Genomic DNA, 21,751 nt, shown 5'->3' with positions numbered 1-21,751 from the left:
CTCTGACTTCAAATCGAGAGATGTGTTCATGTATAGCAAAAAAAGTATTACCATCAGTCGCATTACCACTACGGTTTTTGCCTCTCATATCAACGGGTGTTGTGTTTTTGGCTAATAGGTTGGTTAACCTTGGAACTCGATCAAGAGATACAACCGAGAATTTGTATAAAAATATTTTTGCAACTTGGTGTAATAACACCATTTATTTTTATGGTATATACAAAAGACTTATTTTTTATTCGTGAGGTTGGAGTTTTATCTAGGCCTAAATTAGGCCTATTATCTTGACTTGGATTTTTGTTCACTCTATGCTTTATTTCAGTAGCTTCTATTAAGGTCTGTAAATATAAATCTTACTCGTTCTTGCTATTCATAGAATAAAAGATTTCCAGGTCTGATTTATAATCTCAATATCAACAGATGAATAACATTTCCGTGGACATTTGCATATTAGGTTATCGGGAACAGATTTACATGGAACAACAAAACCTTTTATAGTTTGTGTATTTCTCACCTCTTACTCTTGATTTTCGTATTATATTACGTTTATATTTCACTTCGTTAGTAATACCACGTTTTCTTTATACTTCAGGTTCATCGTCAGAACTTTCACTATGCATTTTTGTAAAGAAACTATTTTTTATGTAACACAAAATATAAAATAAGAATGCAAAACACCAACTCTAACCTCAAACTAAAAAACTAAATGTGTTATAAAACAATTGACTGTTGCTGTCTGTCTAAATAAAAATAAACTCAATCCTGGTAGCTGTGGAAATAGATTTCTACAAACCAGTGCTGTCAAAGTAGGAAACTGAAATTTACTGCAGAAACCCGTTAAGTGAGGTCGGTTTCTGCACTAAACTCAATATTGTTTTTGAGATATGCACCACTTCATGCCTTTTGACGGGTTTCAGCACTAAAATATGTATTTATACTTGAAGAATCGGAATCTGTATTAATCTCATTTTTGATAAACATGTCAGTTGACGGATTTTTGAAATAAACGATTCAATTATCCCCCGATGGCCTTGACAACTCAGCAAATGTCTTTTCAGTATACTGCTTAAGTAGCAACTTCTTTACACTAAATAAGTTTCTGTACAAAAGCTCTTACTTAAAGTTTTGTATTCTTACACATTTTATATTTAGATTCTCCTACATTTATAGCTGATGATGACAGAGATGTCGAAACGCGTCCTATGTGTTAAAAAAAGATGGTACAGTAGGCGATATAGTAGACTAGCGTGAGTGAAGCTTCATACTGTGGTTTCTGGATTTTTAAAATCTAAATAATATTTTTCAAATTAAATTAAGTCATTTTATTATTTATTTATTTTTTATATTTTAAATAAATTTTATTATATAAAAATAATTCAATAAATTATTATGTTTACTCCTAACGCCACCTGCTAACGTAATAACAAAGCATACGTTGTTTACTTTTGACAGACGTGTAAAATTCAGACGAAATATAAAATTAATAATAAAATATAAATAAATATTATAAATCTTAAAAATTATTTGATTGTAAATTTAAATGAGTGTGTTTTAGAACAAATATCACCTGGTCTATAAAAAAATGGGACTGAAAAACAATTGATCGGAATTATGTTTATTCTTCTGTTGCTTTACCCTTTTTGCAACTTTGTAAGGATTTTAAGAACTGTACTGCATTTTTAATGTACGAAACATAAAACAATGGAAATCGTAAAAGTTTAGAACTATTTTGGATATTAGTATTGGGCACTCATATTCTTAAAGTCTTCATTCTCAAGAAAAACATCAATTTACACACTATATTATTTACAAGTTTTGTTGTATATATTTTTAAATTAATACTCTTTCTATCATAAATTGCTTTTTCTTATTTTTTCAGTATTCTTTGCGTGATAACCTTAAAGATTTTATAAATTGACAATTTGAGCATCTTGTCCGTGTAGTTTGTTTTAAAACTTTTATTTATTTATATAAATTTTCAATAATATTTACCGGTTTTGTAAATAAATACTCGTATAATAGCATATTTCATTTATTATACCGCATAATATACAGTTAGTTAAGAAGACATTTAACAATCACAGCTATACTTGTACTAATTTTATATCAAATAAACCTACCATAACGTACTAGAAATCCCACAAAATTGTAATATTATCCCCATTCACACCCCAACCTATGCATCTGTCCCTCTTCAGACATCCATATTAAAATATCATTTTCCTTTTTCAGACACGGACAACCAGAGGGTGATTATCCACGTGCGAGACGTCAACGACGAACCACCCTACTTCATCAACAGGCCTTTGCCCATGCAGGCGGTAGTGCAACTCAATGCTCCCCCGAACACGCCCGTTTTCACCCTACAGGCTCGTGACCCCGATACGGACCATAACATTCACTACTTTATTGTCAGGGACAGAACCGGTGGCAGGTTCGAGGTACGTACGCCAGTGTAGCCGATTTGATCGTTTACGCGCCAGCGAAAAATTAAAATAGGGTTGAGAATTTAGAGTTGATTTTTAAAGTACAGTACAGTATTAATCTAAACCTGCACCATGGGTGCGATTATCTGGTAATCTTTATTTAAATTTGTGTTTTTAAAAGCAAACACTCTAAAAACTAATATTTTAAATAAGAAAGTCGTTATCTTAGTTAATATAAAAGGTATCTTAATTAATAAAAATACTATATTAGTCTTTAATATTCTTTATTACAAAAACGTTATGTGAAGCTTTCAACCGGTGTGTCTATTGTGGGTTTAAATTATAGAATATTTTTAATGTGCATTAATTCACAAAAAGCATACAATATATTAGTAATTTATTACATTTATTAGTAATACATTTTTCCCTCACAAAGAACAATACGAATACACATTTGAAAAAACTAGAGGACAAAGATCTATGAAAGACTATATTCTGTCGAATAGAGAGTTACAGCCCTCTCAAATCTTGGCAGTAAGAGCATTAACATCATCAGAAATAGGAAGCCATCATAAATTGGTATTGTCCAAAATCCGAATGAAAACATATATGTGATAACAAAACACCATAATACACCACAAACATAAAAGTCGAAAGCTTATAGGATGACTCCACAAGGTACCTATTCCAAAAAAGAATAACTGAAAAAAGCAGGAACACATAAAACAAAAAGTGATGCAGTCGAAGAAAGCTGGGCAAAAATTAAGTCTAATATTGGCCTCGTCCAAGGAAGTTCTTGCTGAAAGAAATATAAATAAAAACAAATCGTTCCCAAGGCGAAGAACTTCATGGTTCTCTACAGAGGTGAAGGAAAAATGTAAAGCAAAGAAAAAAGCTTACCTGAAATACATGTCAACCAAAACACAAGAGACATACCATACTTACAAGATAATTAGAAACGAAACACATGCACTTCTAAGAAAAATAAAAAATGATCACTGGGAACGCTTTTCGAAAGAAATGGAACATGATTTTTACGGTCTTCTGCAAAAGGAAATATGGAGCTTCATAAGAGGTTAAAGAACGGAGGTAAAGGAACTAATAGAACCAAAAGACATAGAATAGGATTCATGAATTGACTACCTAAAAAAGCAGAAATGCAGAGGAAGAACAAACGACGCTAGAACCGAAAACACCAGAAATTACCACAAATAAAGAACTAATATGAATGTACAGGAAGTTCGAAAAGTACTTGAAAACCTGAAGAACAGAAAAGCAGCAGGTAAAGACGGGATACCAAACAAATTACTGGAATATTGTGAAGCACCAATGATAGAACAATTAACAACAAAAACAAAAACACAATAAAATACCGGAAGTATGGAGAACGAGCGAACTTATTCTACTATTCAAAAAAAAAAAGATAAAAAACAGCCAGCAAACTTCTTCTTCTTTGAGTGCCTCTCCTATCGAAGATTGGATATCATTAGGGCGATTCTAATTTTATTTACTGCTGTTTTGAATAATTCGTTAGTAGTACAGCCGAACCACTCTCTTAAATTTCTCATCCAGGACATTCTTCTACGGCCTGGATTTGTGCGTCCTTGGATTTTTCCTTGCATTATATTTTGTAGGAATGTGTACTTTTGTCCTCTCATCAGGTGGCCAAAGTATTCAAGTTTTCTCTTTTTTATATTCAGTATAACTTCTGGATCGTTATTTATTCTGCGTATTACCTCTTCATTCGTAATTTTATCCACAAAACTTATTTTTAGTATACGGCGGTAGCACCACATCTCAAAGCTTTCAAGATTTTTAACATTCTTCTGTTTAAGAGTCCATGCCTTAACACCGTAAAGCAAAGTACTGAATACATAGCATTTTAACATTCTAGTTCGTAGCTGAATACTAATATCACGATTATAAAATAATTTTTTCATTTTTATAAAGGTAGACCTGGCAATTTCAATAGTTACGCCTTTTTATCTCGTGATTTTGGTCACCTGTTTCATTGATGAGGGTTCCCAATTATTTGTATTCGTTTACTTTTTCGAGTTGGGTACCGTTTATTGCGATACTAGTGTCATGTATTGGATTCTTACTGAAGGTCATATATTTGGTTTTTTTGACGTTCATCCTTATGCCGTAGTTATTACATATCTCATTCATACTTTCAACTAGATGTTGTAAATCTTTCGCTGTTCTTGCCATTATCACAGTATCGTCAGCATATCGAATGTTATTGATAACTTCTCCATTGACTATTATCCCTTCGTTTGCATGCGAGAGAGCTTCTTGGCATATTTGTTCGCTGTAGATATTAAACAAGAACGGTGACAATATACAACCCTGTCGTACCCTGTCTACAACCCTGAAGTCAGAATTAATGGACAATTTACAGAACCTATAGAATTAGGCAGTAAAATAAGACAAAGGGATTCATTGAGCCCCATGCTTCTTCAATTTGATCATGGATGAAATCATTAAAAGCGTTACCAAAGAAAGAGGATACAGAATGGAAAACAAAGAAATAAAAATACTCTGTTACGCAGATGACGCAATATTGATAGCCCAAGATAAAGATAGTCTGCGAAGACTGGTACACAGATTTAACATAAGAGCAAAAGACTTTAATATGACAATCTCATCTCAGAAAACTATAACAATAGTAATCAGCAAAGAACCAACCATATGTAAAATAGAAATTGATGGCGTCAGTATTGAGCAACTAATGGAAATAAAATACCTGGGAATTACACTGTTTAGCTATGGAGACCTGGAACAAGAAGTGGGAGATCAAGAACAAAAAGAAATAGACTGACAGGATGCCTTAATAACACTACATGTTGACTACTACTACACTACTACAATAATGACATATGTCTCAGAAACAAGATCCGATACAGTCACAACGTAAAGGCTACTGGAAACGGCAGAGATGAGAGTACCGAGAAGAATTACAGGAAATACGCTGAGAGATCGAAAGAGAAGTAAAGACATTAGAAGAAAATGTAACGTACAGTGTATAAATGAATGGACACAAAATAGAAAAAAGAAAGGAATAGCCACATAAGCAGAATGGAGGAGACCCATGTCATCAATAAGTCACCTTCCACCTCACCAGGAGTGACAACCTTCCATAGAGGTATTAATACGTCAATGAACAAGCAAAATTGATTAAAAAGAGGAAGGAGAAGAAGAAGAAGACGTAAGTAATTATTATTGACACTAAACCAAACGGTACACATTAAAGTAGCGTGGTTTAAGCACATAAATTTATGACACTTTTTCTAAAAATAAGTTAATGAACGGTTTTTCTTACCATTGGCTTGATAGCGGGTGTGCCTTGATTTATTTAGAAATTTCTGGATCAGCTTCAATATAAATTTCTTTTGATTGTCTGGTAAACATATTTCAAAATGATTAAATGTTATTTAACAAAAAATGAAAATTTAGAATTTAAAATTTATTTGTGTCATTATTTTATCATGAAGAATTTTTGCTCTTTACAATCTACATACAAAATTTAGCGTTGTAAACAAAAAAAAACGATAGTGATCCAAACATGCAAAAGAAGGCGAAATATTGCCAGACTACCAGCTTGTTTAAAGTTAGAGCTGTAATAACTATAATTTTTACACATGTATGATTTTTGCTGGTAAAACAAAATTTCCTGATCTTATGACGAATTCTATCTAGCAAGCGATTGGTGGAATTTGGAGGAATCTTGAAGAGAAATTTGGCAATTTGTAAACAGACGCTTATCTTTTAAACTCAATTCTTACATAAAAAAAGGATGTAAAGAGGACTCAGTTGCTTTTAATCAGTGCAATTAGGAACTGTACAAATAAACACCTAGAGTAGGCCTTCTCGTTCAAAATTCAAATATTTACTTTTCGAAAGTTCTGAGAGGTTTATTTAAATGTTTATAATAAACTTACCTTCGAATATGTAAGTGAAAGATGCTGAAAAGTTTATACAAAGTCGCATAAAAGTTACTACTTTTTGAATTAAATGAAATTAAAAAAAAAGTAAATGATTTTTGAATCGTTACAATAACTATAGGGGTATAAATCTACCGAGAAAATAATAGAAACCAACACAAACTATCACAGCACTTACACACTTATAATAGGAGATTTCAACGCTAAGATTGGACAACGACTAGAAGAAAGCGAAAACTATATTGGTGAATTCGGCTATGGTGTTAGAAATGAGAGAGGAGAAACCCTGGTTAACTTCCTACATAGCAACAAATATTTCGTAATGAACACATTTTATAAGAAAAAACCGCAAAGAAAGTGGACGTGGTTATCACCAGACGGAAAAACAAGGAACGAAATCGATTACATCATGCGTAACAAGAAAGATATCGTAGAAGATGTAACAGTAATAAATAATGTCTCTCTGGGTAGTGATCACAGAATGGTTAGAGCTAAACTAAGGATTAAGTATAGCAAACGTAGAATTAACATTAATAACACGATACAAATAGACACAGAAAAGCTAAAAGTCGATAAAGAAAAATATGCTAGCAAATTAAAAACCGCCCAAGCACTGAATCTAGAACAACTCAGCGTTAATAAAATTAACTCAGTTATAACAAAAGAACTATTGAATGCTAGCTCAGAAGTAGCAACCCGCCATAACAACAAAAAATCCAAAATAAGTGCAGAATCGAAGAATATGCTAAAACAACGAAAAGAGCTCCTGTCACTAAACAAAAGAAATACCTCAGAATACAAAGAACTTAATCGAGCCATACGAAAACAGATAAAAGACGATATTAAAAAACATCAACAAGAACATGTAGAAAGAGTGATGGAGAAAAATCGAAGTCTGAAATATACCAAACCGAAATTAGGAAAGAAAAATATTATAACTATGAAAAATCAACAAGGCCAACTAGAAACAAGCAAAGCTCAGATATCAAACATAGTTGAAAACTTATATACTGAGTTATACAGCTCAAGAAACGATCCCCCCGACTCTTCAAAGCAAAATCTGAAAAGACAAATAACAAACGTAAATTCTGAAGTAATGCCCGAAATAAGCGAAGTAGAAATAGAAAATGCAATTAAAGAATTGAAAAGAAATAAAGCACCGGGTAGTGATGGAATTCTGGCAGAAATGTTGAAAGAAGGAGGAGAAGAAGTCATCAGGTACCTAAAAATACTTTTTAATAAATGCCTATTTGAAGGAAACATACCAAGGGAATGGAATACTGCTAACACAATATTAATACACAAAAAGGGGGACAATACAGATCTGAAAAATTATCGTCCAATATCACTACTATCACAACTTTATAAAACATTCACAAAAATAATTACAAATAGATTGACAACAAAGTTCGATGTATATCAACCAGTAGAGCAAGCCGGATTTAGAAAAGGGTTCAGTACATGTGACCATCTTCACACACTAAAGGTCCTAATAGAAAAAGTTAACGAATACAATTTACCAATCTGTTTAGCATTTATAGACTACGAGAAAGCTTTTGACAGCATAGAATTATGGGCTATTGAGGAAGCACTGGTCAACAGCAGAATAGATTCTAGATATAGGATATTAATACATAATATATACCAACACGCTGAAATGGTAGTCACGATGGATAACGGAATGAAAACGAGGCCAATAAAAATCAACCGAGGAGTAAGACAGGGAGACACCATATCTCCAAAACTATTTACTGCTGCATTTGAAGACATCTTTAAATCACTAAATTGGGAAACGAAGGGACTGTCGATAAACGGAAAGTATTTAAACCATCTAAGATATGCAGATGACGTAGTACTAATAGCCGACAGCTGGAAAGAACTGAAGACGATGATCGATGAGCTTCATACGGAATCCATAAAAAAAGGACTGAAAATGAATCTGAGTAAAACTAAGCTAATGTCGAATAAAGATGATCATCCGACGATAATCATCCAAGGAACAAAAGTGGAACATGTAGAAGAATACATATATCTGGGTCAGAATATCAAGGTAAACAAAGAAAACCAAACTACCGAAATAAGCAGACGAGTAAGAATGGGATGGGTCGCATTTGGAAAACTCTCATACATACTGAAAGACAAAAAGATACCCCAAAACCTTCGAACCAAAGTGTTCGATTCTTGTATCCTTCCCGTTCTCACTTACGGAGCTCAAACCTGGACATTCACAAAAAAGAACATGGACAAGATTCGAAAAACTCAGCGAGCCATGGAACGACAGATGCTTGGTATCTCACTAATAGATCGGCAAACGAACGCAGCAATCCGGAACAAAACAAAAATAAAGGACGCCGCGAAACAAGCAGCTAAATTAAAATGGAAATGGGCTGGACACAACGAACGTCTCGAAGATGGTAGATGGAACAAAGAAGTCGGAAACTGGCGACCGTACGATGCGAAGAGACCAAGAGGAAGACCTCAAATGCGCTGGAGCGACGATATCAAAAGAGTCGCAGGACCAATGTGGAAACGCCTAGCACACAACAGGGATAAATGGCGAGAAATGGGAGAGGTCTTTATTCGACAATTCGGATAGAAAAAGGGCTAAAAAAAAAATAAAATAAATCTACTGAACACCGCACTCAAACCTGCTAATAAATACTTAAAAAACAGAATCAATAAATTTATAACACTATCAGAGAAATAACAGGGATTCGGATAGTGATTGTGTATAGACGCCATGTTTGTACTAAGACAAATCACAAAAAAGGTAATAAATGTAATAAACCGGCATATTTTTATGCTTTCAATCGTATCTAAGTCAAATATTATAAAAATATTATAAAAATTATTAAAAACATTCTATTCCCAAAACTATTCCCAACACTGTAATCGAACGCAGGCAAAAATACATGAGAAAGTAATAGCCTATTCCAGTACAAAACGGAGCCTATACCAGTACAAAACATTACAGAATGATGAACATAGAGATCCAAATAAGATCCAAATCCAAACATGCTTTTTAGGGTAACAGTGAATAAAATTAAGATAGCTATGATGATAAACAACGTTCTGAAAGGACATGGTACTTGAAGAAATAGAGGATAGATTTTGGTTTAAATTTTTTTTTATGATCCTAGTCTCACCCTACGGATTTAAACTTTTAAGATAGATTTAAAAAAATCTTCATTAAAAAATGGGCAGGTGAATAGCTTGAAAGTAAGTCCTAGACTAACAATATGAGTATTATAAGTGAGGCCACAAAAGGCGTAACAGAGGGGCGAAATAGCAAATTTTAAAGAGGGTGAAGAAAACAAAGAACTGTTACACCTCACCAAATGTGTTAGGGAGAGAATTGCCAAAAAAATATGGGCAGAATAACTATTGAAAAGGCACTAGGCGAGATATTAGTTTCTTTTTATATTAGCTGACTACATTTTCAAAAGAGAGATTCACAAACGTGTAACACAAATTTTTAATTAGAAAAAAATATTCGACGAGTAGCATAAAATTTTGTTAAAAATTAAAATTAGGAATTCGAATATGTCTCATTCTTTGCACATTACATTGATAGTAGATTAGGTCAACTGAGCGAAGATATCGCTAAGTTAAATATAAAATTTTATTAAAATTATAAAATCAAAATTTTTGATTTTTTCTTTTCTTTAATTGTTACTCCACTCCAATAAAAAAAAATATTGGAAAAAGTTGTGGAGATTTTTAGTACAAAGATTATGGTAGTAAATAGATAAAAAAGATGGTAGTAAAGTTGATTAAAAACTAAAGCCTTTTTATAAGGGGGCCGCCAATATTAAAAGGTATAACTATTGTTTACTGAAAAGCAATTACTTTTGTTTGAAATCAGGTTAAAGTTTCTTTCGGTATGAATTACAATATTCTGATCATCTTTGATCATCTTTTAGGTTGACGAAAGATCGGGAGTTGTACGTACAAGAGGTACCGATCTTTTCCAGCTAGATATGGAATATGTGCTGTACGTTAAAGCCGAAGACCAAAATGGTCGTTTAGATGAAAGGAGGTTCCAAAGTACTCCCGAAGAAAGACTGTCGATTGTCGGAGGAAAGAGGGCGCCTCAGTTTTATATGCCAAGTTATGAAGCCGAGATACCGGAAAATCAAAAGAAAGATTCTGAGTAAGTACAATTTAAAGGTTTTATCTTTATATTAACAGAAGGTAATATTTTTGTATGATTATATTTATATTTACTGAATTTATGATTAGTTAATAATAGCTAAGTAAATTTTATTTGATTAACAATACGCTCACAAAAGATTTGAACGATTTTGCATAACCCTTGCTATAGTACGTATGTATAGTGTTAACAGACCTTATGGGCCCATTGCTGGATGGATAATTTTCATCGTTTTCTGTTCTTAGCTATCAGCTTCCAGTCTTTGATTTTCGTTTCTCTTATCTCCTTTTCTTCATTAGTCTTCCTCTCTTTTTTCCTCAAGTACTCTCCAAACAATATTCTTGACTAGTCTATTACCTTGCATTCTTTCTAGATGTCCGAGCCACTCTAGGCTACGTTTTTTCACCACTTTTGTTATTGTAGAGTTAGCATACAATTGATACACTTCTGCATTAGTTCGTCTTCTCCATTCTCCCTCTACTACTTTTCCACCAAACATACTGCAAAGTATCTTTTTTTGTAAAAATTTTTTATTTCATTTTTCTTGTTATTTTCTTTAATAAACATATTCTTTCTTTTCCGCACCCTTGGGATTTTTTTACTTTTTTTCGTTGTTCGGCATACCTTTCTAGATCGTCTTATTTTTGCGATCGCAAACTTTTTAATTTCAAATCTGATCTTTGTTTTTTAACTCTGTTCTACATTCGTCATCGAACCAGTGGTTTTTTCTAAATCTTTTTGTTCTTGGTATGTTCTTCGGTGTTGATTTCTTTACGGTGTTTGTCATTTTCAAGAACTTTTATTGTATGTTACTCATAGTAGCACTATCTTGTTTGGCGTAGGTTTTTTTTATATCCTTTTGATAATCCTGCACTACCTCAAATTTTCGGAGATTTTCAAAATTAAATTTACGTTGCACTTTCTTTTTCCGTTTATGCTTTTTAATTATTGCTCCTTTCATATTAATTGTAACCAAAAAATTATCAGTCTACGTCAGCCCCTCTGCAGGTTTTCACATTTGTTATTAAATTGGCGAATTTCTCTTGTATTAAGATGTGGTCTATTTGATTAGTTTTAAATCCCGGAATTTTCCACGTTCCTTTATATATATTTTTTCGTCTAAAATGCGTACTCATTATTTTCATCCTGTTTTCAATTGCAAATGTAATCAATTTTTGGCCATTATCATTTGTATTCATATGTTAACTTTCGCCCCCGCTATGTTTTTATATATATCTTCTCTTCCGACCTTTGCATTGGCGTGGCATAAAATAATTTTAATATCTTCGTCTGGGCATTTCTTCAGACAATGACTCTAATTTTTCATAATATTCATCTTTGACTTCTCCTTTTTCTTCTGTTGGAGCGTGTATAGTTATCAGCGATATCATGTTCTCTTTTCCTTTAATTCTAATTACACACATTCTGTCCGATTCTGCTACGAGATTTTACCTGGTCCATGTCTTCACGTACTAGAAAACCCACTCCAAAATTCCTATTATCGCCTTCACTTGTATAAAACGTGTATGAACTTATCTTTTCAATGTTGTTTCCAGTTAAATGTGTTTCTTGTATTACTATAATGTGTATTTTATATTTTTTTAAGTTCTTCTATTAGCTCCCTTCTCGTATACTCCTCGTCCATTCCATGCCGCAATATTTAGGTATATATTCTTAATTTTTGTTTTGCTATTTATGTTCAAACTCATTTTCCTGTTCATGGCTAGGATCCGTCGGCATAATGGGTCCCATTTTCCTTTTCCTCCCATTTTTTTTTCACTAATATATGTCGTTTTTTGTGTCCATATTTCTAGAATTTTCTCGTTTAAAAGTATCATTTCCGGCCCATTCCCATTTTATGCCATCCACAGTTAGTTTTTCGTATCCTATCTTCACGTTTGTTGCTTCAGCTCTTAATTCCTTGTCTTTATTTACAATTTCTTGCCTCATGTGTCTTCCCTTTTCGGTCAGGTCATCGTTGATAAAGATCTTTTCTCCAGTAAGGAATTTGAGGTTGCTTTTTTCTTTCATTACTTTATTTTTTTCGCCATAATCCTTCATTTGTTTTGAAATTGTAGACACTAAATTTTAGGAAATGGTGATGACCATTCGGAGTTATTATTGGTCTTTCAGTGTCTACAGACACTGGAGAATTTAGGTCTAAAATTTTGATACTCAACTAGACCCATATATAACCTAAAACATTCGGTAGATATGGGTTACAGGAACTGTCTTGATAAATTCCCATTTCACTGATCGAAAGCTATTATATTTAAAATATCTTTATGCAAGAGTGATTAGGCTAAGAAATAGTTATTTTTATATTTGTAATTATATTTATAATAGTGCATTTGATCACTCCATTCCGTGCATTAAGTCTAAAATTATTACGCTAGTTAAACAAAACAACGCATAATGCTTGTTTAATAAATACAGTAAATTAATACTTTAAATGAGTGCAGTAATAAATTATGAACTATATTATATAAACTTTTAAGAGGAAATCATAAATAATAATGTACTTGTCTAGGAGGCACTTTTCATTATACTCAGTTGTAAGGGCGTAGTTGGTTTTATCATTTTATAATTCTCAGTATAAAGTTTTCATTTGCTCATTTAACTTAGTTTGAAGTTGGAGTTACTATGCAAACATTTAACGCTTTTCGGATTAAATTTTCATAACGAAGAATATTCACTGTTACAGAAATGTGTCGAAAAACGAACTAGAGCTAATAATATTATAAATTAATCTTGAACATTATAGCTCCAATATTAGTTTTCCATACAACTTTGTTAACGTATTTATAGAGAGTGTACAATAATTAACTTGTCCAAATAACTTGCCCAAATACTCCAGGTTGTTATTAATTTAGAAAACTAATAACAATCCATGTTCGCCAGGTTTCATTGCTTCTATTAACATCAACATTCAATCTCTTTAAATGGCGTAGTCAGTTTTCTGACGTAGCTAGAATTCCAGGCTATCCAAAATGCACTAAAATTGGTAGGTTATCACCAAAATTTCCGTCACATACCGGAACCGGATTGCGTGTTTATGTTTAAGGTAGATAGAATGGCGGATGATAAAAACCTGGCGCAGCCACCATTTATGACGATAGTGGAAAATGTCGCAGTGCACTTAAAAATTAATAAGTTATTCATTTTTATCAGCTTATTTAATTAAAAAACAACGAGAACTTTTAAACTGTTCTAATATACTTTACTTTTGTTAAACAAACTTACAAAAAAGTAAGAACTTTCAAACTTTTCGTTCCTGTTTTTCAAAATGTTTTTGTTTAAAACTGTTAATATAAGAAACTTTTGTTTCTTTTGGGGTAACTTTTGTTTGGGGTAACTTTTGATGTAGAAAAAACCGGATATCGGGTTATTGTAGAATTAGATCAAAATAATCTAGTGTAAAGCTAAGCATCCATAGGTCCGCATCGTACGCATCGGATTAATTTTTCATACTGCGTCCACTGTATCGGCCTAGCAAACCGATTAGAAAAAGGAAGCATAATTTTTGGATACACGACATATTCTAGAAGAGATCGGAACATGGAGAATATCACATACTATTTCCTGATTTGTTAAAGGATGACATCAAGTTCTTCCAATATTTTGGTATGTCTCAAGCTAAATTCACTTTTCTTGTTGATATCCCGAAACCACATTTACTGAGTCATAATACTACATACAGGGACGCTATGGGACCAGAAGAAAGGCGTGTTGTGTGTTTAAGGTATTTATTGAAATTAAACAACAGATACATACTTATTCTTATTTAAAATGTAAATATTTTATTTAAAATGTCAATAGTGAACCATACTCTGCGTATTTGGATCAACTGCATGTAAACCTTCCATATTGTTGTTAACATTTTCGTCAGAGGAGAGCATGCACAGTATTTCGCTATTGAGACATGAAGACATCGTGTCACCCATTGGTAAGGCCGCATTTCTTTAGGTGCAGATGGACGAGAAAACATTGGAAAACAAGTTACCGGAGAGAGATTGTGTGAATTTTCGTGCATGACTGGTGAGGTCTCCTGCTACCGATACTTAAAAAGGGAGACACGAGAAATCCTGAAAATTATAGAGATATTAGTCTGATGAATAGTACATTAAAATTGTTAACGGCAGTCATAAAAGATAAAATCGCGGAAAAAGCGATTATGGCAGATGAACAACAAGGCTTCCGGAAGAACAGAAGCACAATATACGCAATTTTTATTATCAGACAAATAATAGAGACGTCTATTGAATATGGAAAAGTAGCATACGTGTGCTTTGTTGATCTAAAAAGTGCTTTTGACGGGGTGAAGCGAAATGACATCTTAAATTTATTACAAGCTGAACAAATAGACCATCAGATAATAAGAACAATTAATGAAATTAACAAGAACAACAAGACCAGAGTTATATGGCTAACAGGAGAAACAGAATGCATAGAACTAAAAGGAAGAATCCGACAAGGGGACTCGCTCAGCCCATTGTTATTCAATATGATAATGAATCAAATAATTTACGAAGTAAGAAAACGACACGGATACCACATGGTAGCGCATAAAATCACCATACTATGCTATGCCGATGATGCAGTACTAATTGCTGATAACTTAGATGACCTACAAAGGCAGCTTCACACTTTCAATATCACAGCAAACAAACTTAATATGAGAATATCAGTAGAAAAAACTAAATGTATAGTAATCAGTAAAGAGCCGCGTAGATGCAAACTAGAAATAAACGGCAAAATTGTAGAACAAGTAATGAAATTCAATTACCTAGGAGTAGAGATCACTAGTGACAGGGATATAAGAACAGAGACCATAAGGCAAGCATCAAAAGCGGCAAGAGTAAGTGGTTGCCTCCGAGAAACCATATGGAGAAATAAATATCTGACCACGGAAAGCAAAATGAAAGTATACAAGACAACAGTAAGACCAATCCTAATATATGCAGCAGAGACAAGGACCGATACAAGAAAGACGAAACAACAAATCAACAATATCGAAATGAAACTATTAAGATCAATAGCGGGCATATCATTAAGCGACAGACAAACCAACAGAAGTATACGCGAACAATGCAAAATTCAAAATATTAACAGGTGGATAAAAACAAGAAAAAAAAAACTGGAACGAACATGTAAACCGAATGGGACCAGATAGATTAGCGAAACATTTGTAAAAACAAGAAGCCGTATAATAGAAGACCCGTTGGAAGGCCGCCAAAAAGGTGAAAAGATCAAGATCAAAAAGGTCAACAACGACTGAAACAGAATAAGAGGCAGACAAACAGGAGTAATTCTAGTCGCACGAAAAAGAAGAAGAAGAAGACTGGTGGGGATGATTGACGAATTATTGTAGTGGACGATGAAGGCATCGAATGTAGAGGTTTACTCCCAGAGGGTGTCGAAGACATCATCTCGTTAATGGATGTGATTATACCACAGCAGGCAAAATAAACATTGTTGTATTTAAACTAGTAAGTGCCGGAAGAATTTCATTTAAAACTCTCTCTCTTTGACTTGAACCAGATGCCAGAGAATGAGAATTAGGATTGATTGAAGTTGTCGCAAGTCTCATCTTAACGCTGTTGACCATTTGAAATAATTGAGACTGAATAGAGATGAAAAATGAGTAATATTTATCATATTTTAATCCCCATAATCAACTTATCATGGCCTGTAATATTTTTTCTGAATATACCTATAATATAAAATGAAGGTTAAAACTGAGTTTACTTGTTTGATTACCTACAAAAAGTTATACATTAAAAATAATTAAAAAAATCAAATCTTTTATTAAAATGCTGGGGAGATCGACATTTTTAAATTTTAAACTTTGGTTTTTTCGGAACACCCCAATAAATAATAAAATAAAATGTAGAATGAAATGGATTAAAATAAAAATTTACCAACTTACCAATTTTACTTAATATTCTTTCAATTTGCACCCAAATATTTTCCCTTCTGTGCTGATTCGCATAATAAGGGTGTGCTAAGTTATATAGCTCTTTATACTCTTGCACAACTGTAATTAATCATGATGCGTCAATGATGCAAAAGCAGGTGTTGATAAGAAGATCGTCAAATGCAAATAGCCGTAGATTAGCTCTAGCTCCCACTGGACCTTGCGACCCTGCGAAATTGCAAACAGAGCGCGCAGAGTGCGTCCACTGATCGGCACTGATCGGAATTCCGTATGAAGTCATCGGCACGCATCGCAAAAGTTGCCTCTGGAAGCCACGCTTCAGCATTGCCGATGATGCGATCAGTACGATGAGGATCAGTAGACGCAGTTACATAAGTTTTTATACAAGCCAAACTAAAATCCGATGCGTACGATACGGACTTGTAGACACTTACCTTTAAACGACTGTGAAATTAAGAATGTTGACTTATACAAATACCCTCAAGTTAAATAGTAAAAATGACTTAAGTGAAATCAAAATTAAATAAAAAATTAAAAGATACACAGCTAACAAATAACCAACTGGCATATTTTGGAACACATAAATTGACCAAAAATAAAAGTCAGAGATTACAAATCCATAATAAAAAATATGCAGCTGGAACTGAATGTTTAATAAATAAGTTTTTTTTTATTTATTTATATTAATGTGTCTCGGCTGCAATGACCATTGACACAAACAATATTGTGTACAATAATTACAATAAGCACATGTAACTAATTGCTACAGTTAATCTATAAGCTTAGAACCTATGACTAAATAATATAATATAAGTAAATAATACTATATAATATATAGTATAAGTAAAGTACATGGAAAACAAGGGGTCATATTCTGTTGAATATCTGAATGTCTTTCAAGAAACCAATTACGTTAAAGACTTGATCGCGTGAGTTTAAAACGTCTTTAATATTAGACTTAAGTTTATGTTGCACTCTGTGTTTTGCGTACTGGGGACACCCGATCAGGATGTGTTTCACAGTTAATGCACTTGAGCAGATTTGGTAATTGGGCTTCGGCTCGGACTTCATTAGTATTCATGTGTGAATCGGGTATGTCCTATTCTTAATCTTCGGATGACAACTTTTTCGTTTCTAGAGATAGTTGGAAGTTCAAATTTCAAAGTTGGAAATTTAAACAGTCTGCCGGATCTCATGTAATGCACTCTTGATTGTATTCCAGTGGGTTTGCCAGGTATGATACTGATGTTGCTTGAAAATTTGCTTTAGGTCATTATGGATTTGAATATGTTGGGCTTTTGAGGATTGACTGTTTACGCAAGAAGCTTGCTTGGCTGTTTGGTCTGCTTTATCATTACCGGGGATGCCGATATGGGATGGTATTCAGATATTCGTGACATTTACACGTTGAAAAGCGAGTACACTGTAAGTCCTATGGATTTCTTGAACTAAGGGATGCTGAGAGTATAGACTTTTTATCGATTGTAGTGACGACAGGGAGTCTGTGCATATTGCTTGGTTTTTATCATCTGTTTTTAGTATTTTAAAAGCTTCTAGTATCGCATAAAGTTCTCCAGTGTATACGCTGCATAAATTCGGTAAAAAAGATGATTTCATTATTTCATCATATGTGGTAACGGCACATCCAACGCCTGCTTCGCTTTTGGAGGCATCTGTATACAGAATTTTTTTGGAATTGGTTCTTGCTTATGATTTCTTTGAAGTGTTATCTTATGAGAAGGCTTGAGGTTTCATGTTTACTGTATTCTAATAGAGAAGTGATTGAATGTGGAATTGGTCTATTCCAAGGCGGAGTATCTGGGATTGGAAAGAGATGTGTTTTAGTAAGGTCGATGGTTTTTCTTAGGGTTAATTTCAGGATGTCTATTATTGATTGGATCCTTTGCGGGGTCTCCGGAGGTGATGTTGAAGTAATTAAATGGTAGACTGGATTGGATGGGTTTGCGGATACGGAAGCAAAGTAAGATTGAAGAAGATACTCTCGTCGAATCCAGAGAGGTGGTTCATTAGCCTCGCAGTAAAGGCTGTCTATGGGACTAGATTTGAAAGCGCCTAAGCAAAGACGAATAGAAGTGTTATGAACAGAGTTCAGTAGCTTTAAGTCAGATTTTGATTGTATATGAAGCTGCCGTAGTCCAGTTTTGAGCGGATTAATGGTCTATATATATTAAGTAAGATGGTTTCGTCCGCACCCCATGTGTACTTTGATAGTGCCTTGATGATATTGAGTCCCTTCATTGCATTGCCCTTTAATCCACTAATATGCTGTTTCCACGTTAGCATACTGTCAAACGTTAAACCCAGTATTTTGTGGTGAGTAAATAGCCGCAATGGAGTTTCATTAAGGGCGATAATTGGACTTTGGCTGCAGGGTCTTCTGCTAAACCGTATTAATTTTGATTTAGTCGTTGAAAGAGCTAATCCGTTTTTTTTGGACCATTAAAAGATAAGTTACTTTCAATGAAATTGTGGTTTTGAAGAGTTTGTTTGTGTATGAATACACAAGAGGTTTTTTTAAATAATTTGTTAATCTATTACTTGCAATAAATTCTATTTGCATATAGATATATCGATAATAACTAATTAAAAAAATATTTATCACTTACTATAGTCAGAGGCGACACAATTAAAAGTTTTTGATGGTAACCACGTCTCTTAATTGCAGGAAGTGCCGCCCCTGTGTTGTAGAAATAATCCCACAAGCTTGTTAAAAGTATTTGCATAGAGATTCCATCATAAATGAAGCTTGAACAAGCATACGAAAACTTTCGTTACTTAATAAAATGACACAAAACCGATTCCACAAATGGCGAGTGCATTTAGCAGATTGTAAACGAGCCTAGCAACTAATTAGAACTTTGTTACGTTAATCCGATTTGTCGGTGTAAACAAAACTAATAGTAGTTTTGGCGCAACATAATCGTACTTCTCACGAAAACCGGAAACGCAAACGTCGGGAAAGACAAGGAACGTTCTGCGGATATAAGTTGTAATGTTGGTTTACGGTCTAGACAAAAAAGGGAAATGTTTGCACGATTCATTTTAAATTATTATCAAAAGAGTACAATTAATGTCAATTAGAGGTAATAATAAGTAATCTTTGAAAAACTATGCAATAAAATTCTTAGAATAAACATGCAAATATGCTGTAAAAAACATGTAAACTACACTTATCTATGCAGTTATAAGTAATGAAAAATGGGGAGTGAAATGAAAATGTATCATAAAAAGTATTATAAATTGTAATAGAAAAATAACATAACACCTACATGATGAATACATCATGTAGGTGTAACACTTCCAACTGGTTATAAATTTGAAGTTTTTTATCAGAATCTGAAACTATATTTTAGTGAAATTCACAATATTTAATACTAAAAACATGTAAACACAAACATTTTTTAGATATATTAATATATATTAATCATGTGTAAATACCGTGTCAAAAAATGGTACACACAGTTTGTGATAGAAATAAACGCGTAATTATCTTCTTAGAAACTGTGTGTACCATTTTTGGACACAATGTTCATTTTTTGCTTGACAGTAATAAGTGTAAAAAGGCCAGAGAACGACTGTTCTCGACGATAGTGAACAGACAAGAGAGAGTCTTTTTTGTTTGCTATCTTACAACTGTCTGTATTTCTAATGGAGTCTGGTTAAAATGTGAGTAGGAAGGGTTGAAGAATGGGAAATAATTATTAAATTGTGGTAGAATGGTAGTTAGTAATACAGCGAAAAATGACATGATTTTTCGCATGTGAAAAAATTGAACATACTGGGGGCGGGCGAGAAGAGTTACGCCACTGGGATAGGGTATCAAATATTTACTTGAGAACGAGGTTAAACCAGTATATATTAGGGACATTGTTGTAAAAACTAAGATAACTAAGAACTATTTAAAATCTAGAGAAACTAAAGTCTAGAGAAACGATATACATATTTGGACTTTCCTGAACAACTGGTCGCTTGGTGGGTCTGACCACCGAATCCGCATCTGTAGGTACACGACCTTGTTGCTCATCAATCGAGGTACTAAGTAGCCCCCTGTAAAAATATATCTTTATCAAGTAAAAGTGTAGGTCCCCTATGGATCGTCTCTTTCTAATTATGTATAATAAAAATTAATAATAGTGAAGTAATAAATTAAGATAAGTGGTGTCATGCATTACCAGATATAAGGTCCTCGCATGTCCCATATATATTTTTTGTGTGTTTTTTGATTATCATTTTTTAAAGTTTTTTTTTTGTAGTTTAGTTCATATACCATATTGTTATTTACTAACATTGCGTTGTTTTTGTAGCATAATATCGGTAAAAGCAAAATCATTCGCTGACCGAGAAATACGCTACACTCTCAAAGCTCAAGGACAAGGCGCTGGAACTTTTAACATTGGTCCCACCTCAGGCATCGTGAAGTTAGCTAAAGAACTAGATTTTGAAGATTTGAGACAGCCACATGTGTACTCATTAGTAGTAACTGCTACTGAAGACTCGGGAGGATTTTCTACATCTGTGGAGGTAATTGTGCATTTTAAATTATATGATAGTTTCATTGTTATCATTACAAATAAATAGAAAATATATTTACAGTTAACATTATTGCACATTTAGTTTTAGATTTCTATTTTTTCTTGAAGTATTGTCTGTAGCGCAGAAAAGCTGCGCGGATGTTGTGTTGAACTAGGTTCTAAGGTTCTTTAACCAGAATCTTCTTCTTCCTTGACCTCGACACCCAAATAGTTTTCTTTGCAGAATTTCTTGTAGGAGAGCAAATTTGGATTTATTCTGCATACTGTGCCCAAAGTACTGTAGCTTTCGAGGCCTGTGTGAATTTGACTGTAACATGTGAACCTTCCAAAAAAACAAGGTTGTCTACAACTCTACACTTTTTTCTTTATGCCAAGTAAATATAATGTGTAAATTTGACCGTCATATGTGAACCTTAAAAAAACGAAACTAAGAATTCGGAATAACTGAATGCTCTCTGTATGTGAAAGCTTTTGGCTTTGTAGAACTTTCATCATAATTATCATTATCATCAATGGCGCTACAACTCTTCGTGAGTCTTTGCCGCGTTTACTATCGCCTTCCATGTTTGTCGGTCCTGTGCCAGTAATTCCCATTGTCGCACTCCCATTTTCTCTAGATCTTCTTTGAAAGACCTTCTTCCCTCTGGCCTTTCTCAGAACACATTATTTATAAGGCGATTGTTGTTACTGCGTATCTCATGCCCTGCCCATATGAGTCTATTGGCCTTTATATATCT

At 33.5% G+C, this 21,751-nt stretch overlaps 1 protein-coding gene across 1 annotated transcript in view; it reads left to right on the top strand.

Moving 5' to 3' along the window:
- Window positions 1–2,238: 2,238 nt before the first annotated feature.
- Window positions 2,239–21,751, top strand: part of LOC140436978 (neural-cadherin-like) — an 89,528-nt gene continuing 70,015 nt past the window's right edge. The window contains exons 1-3 of the mRNA XM_072526174.1: window positions 2,239–2,441; window positions 10,294–10,523; window positions 20,787–21,003. Coding sequence (XP_072382275.1) covers window positions 2,313–2,441; window positions 10,294–10,523; window positions 20,787–21,003 — 576 coding nt within the window. The 5' untranslated portion in view covers window positions 2,239–2,312. The remainder of the gene's footprint in view (window positions 2,442–10,293; window positions 10,524–20,786; window positions 21,004–21,751) is intronic.

This window comes from Diabrotica undecimpunctata, chromosome 1 (genome assembly GCF_040954645.1).
Source record: "Diabrotica undecimpunctata isolate CICGRU chromosome 1, icDiaUnde3, whole genome shotgun sequence".
NCBI lineage: Eukaryota > Metazoa > Arthropoda > Insecta > Coleoptera > Chrysomelidae > Diabrotica > Diabrotica undecimpunctata.
This window is presented reverse-complemented; position numbering and strand designations above follow the sequence as displayed.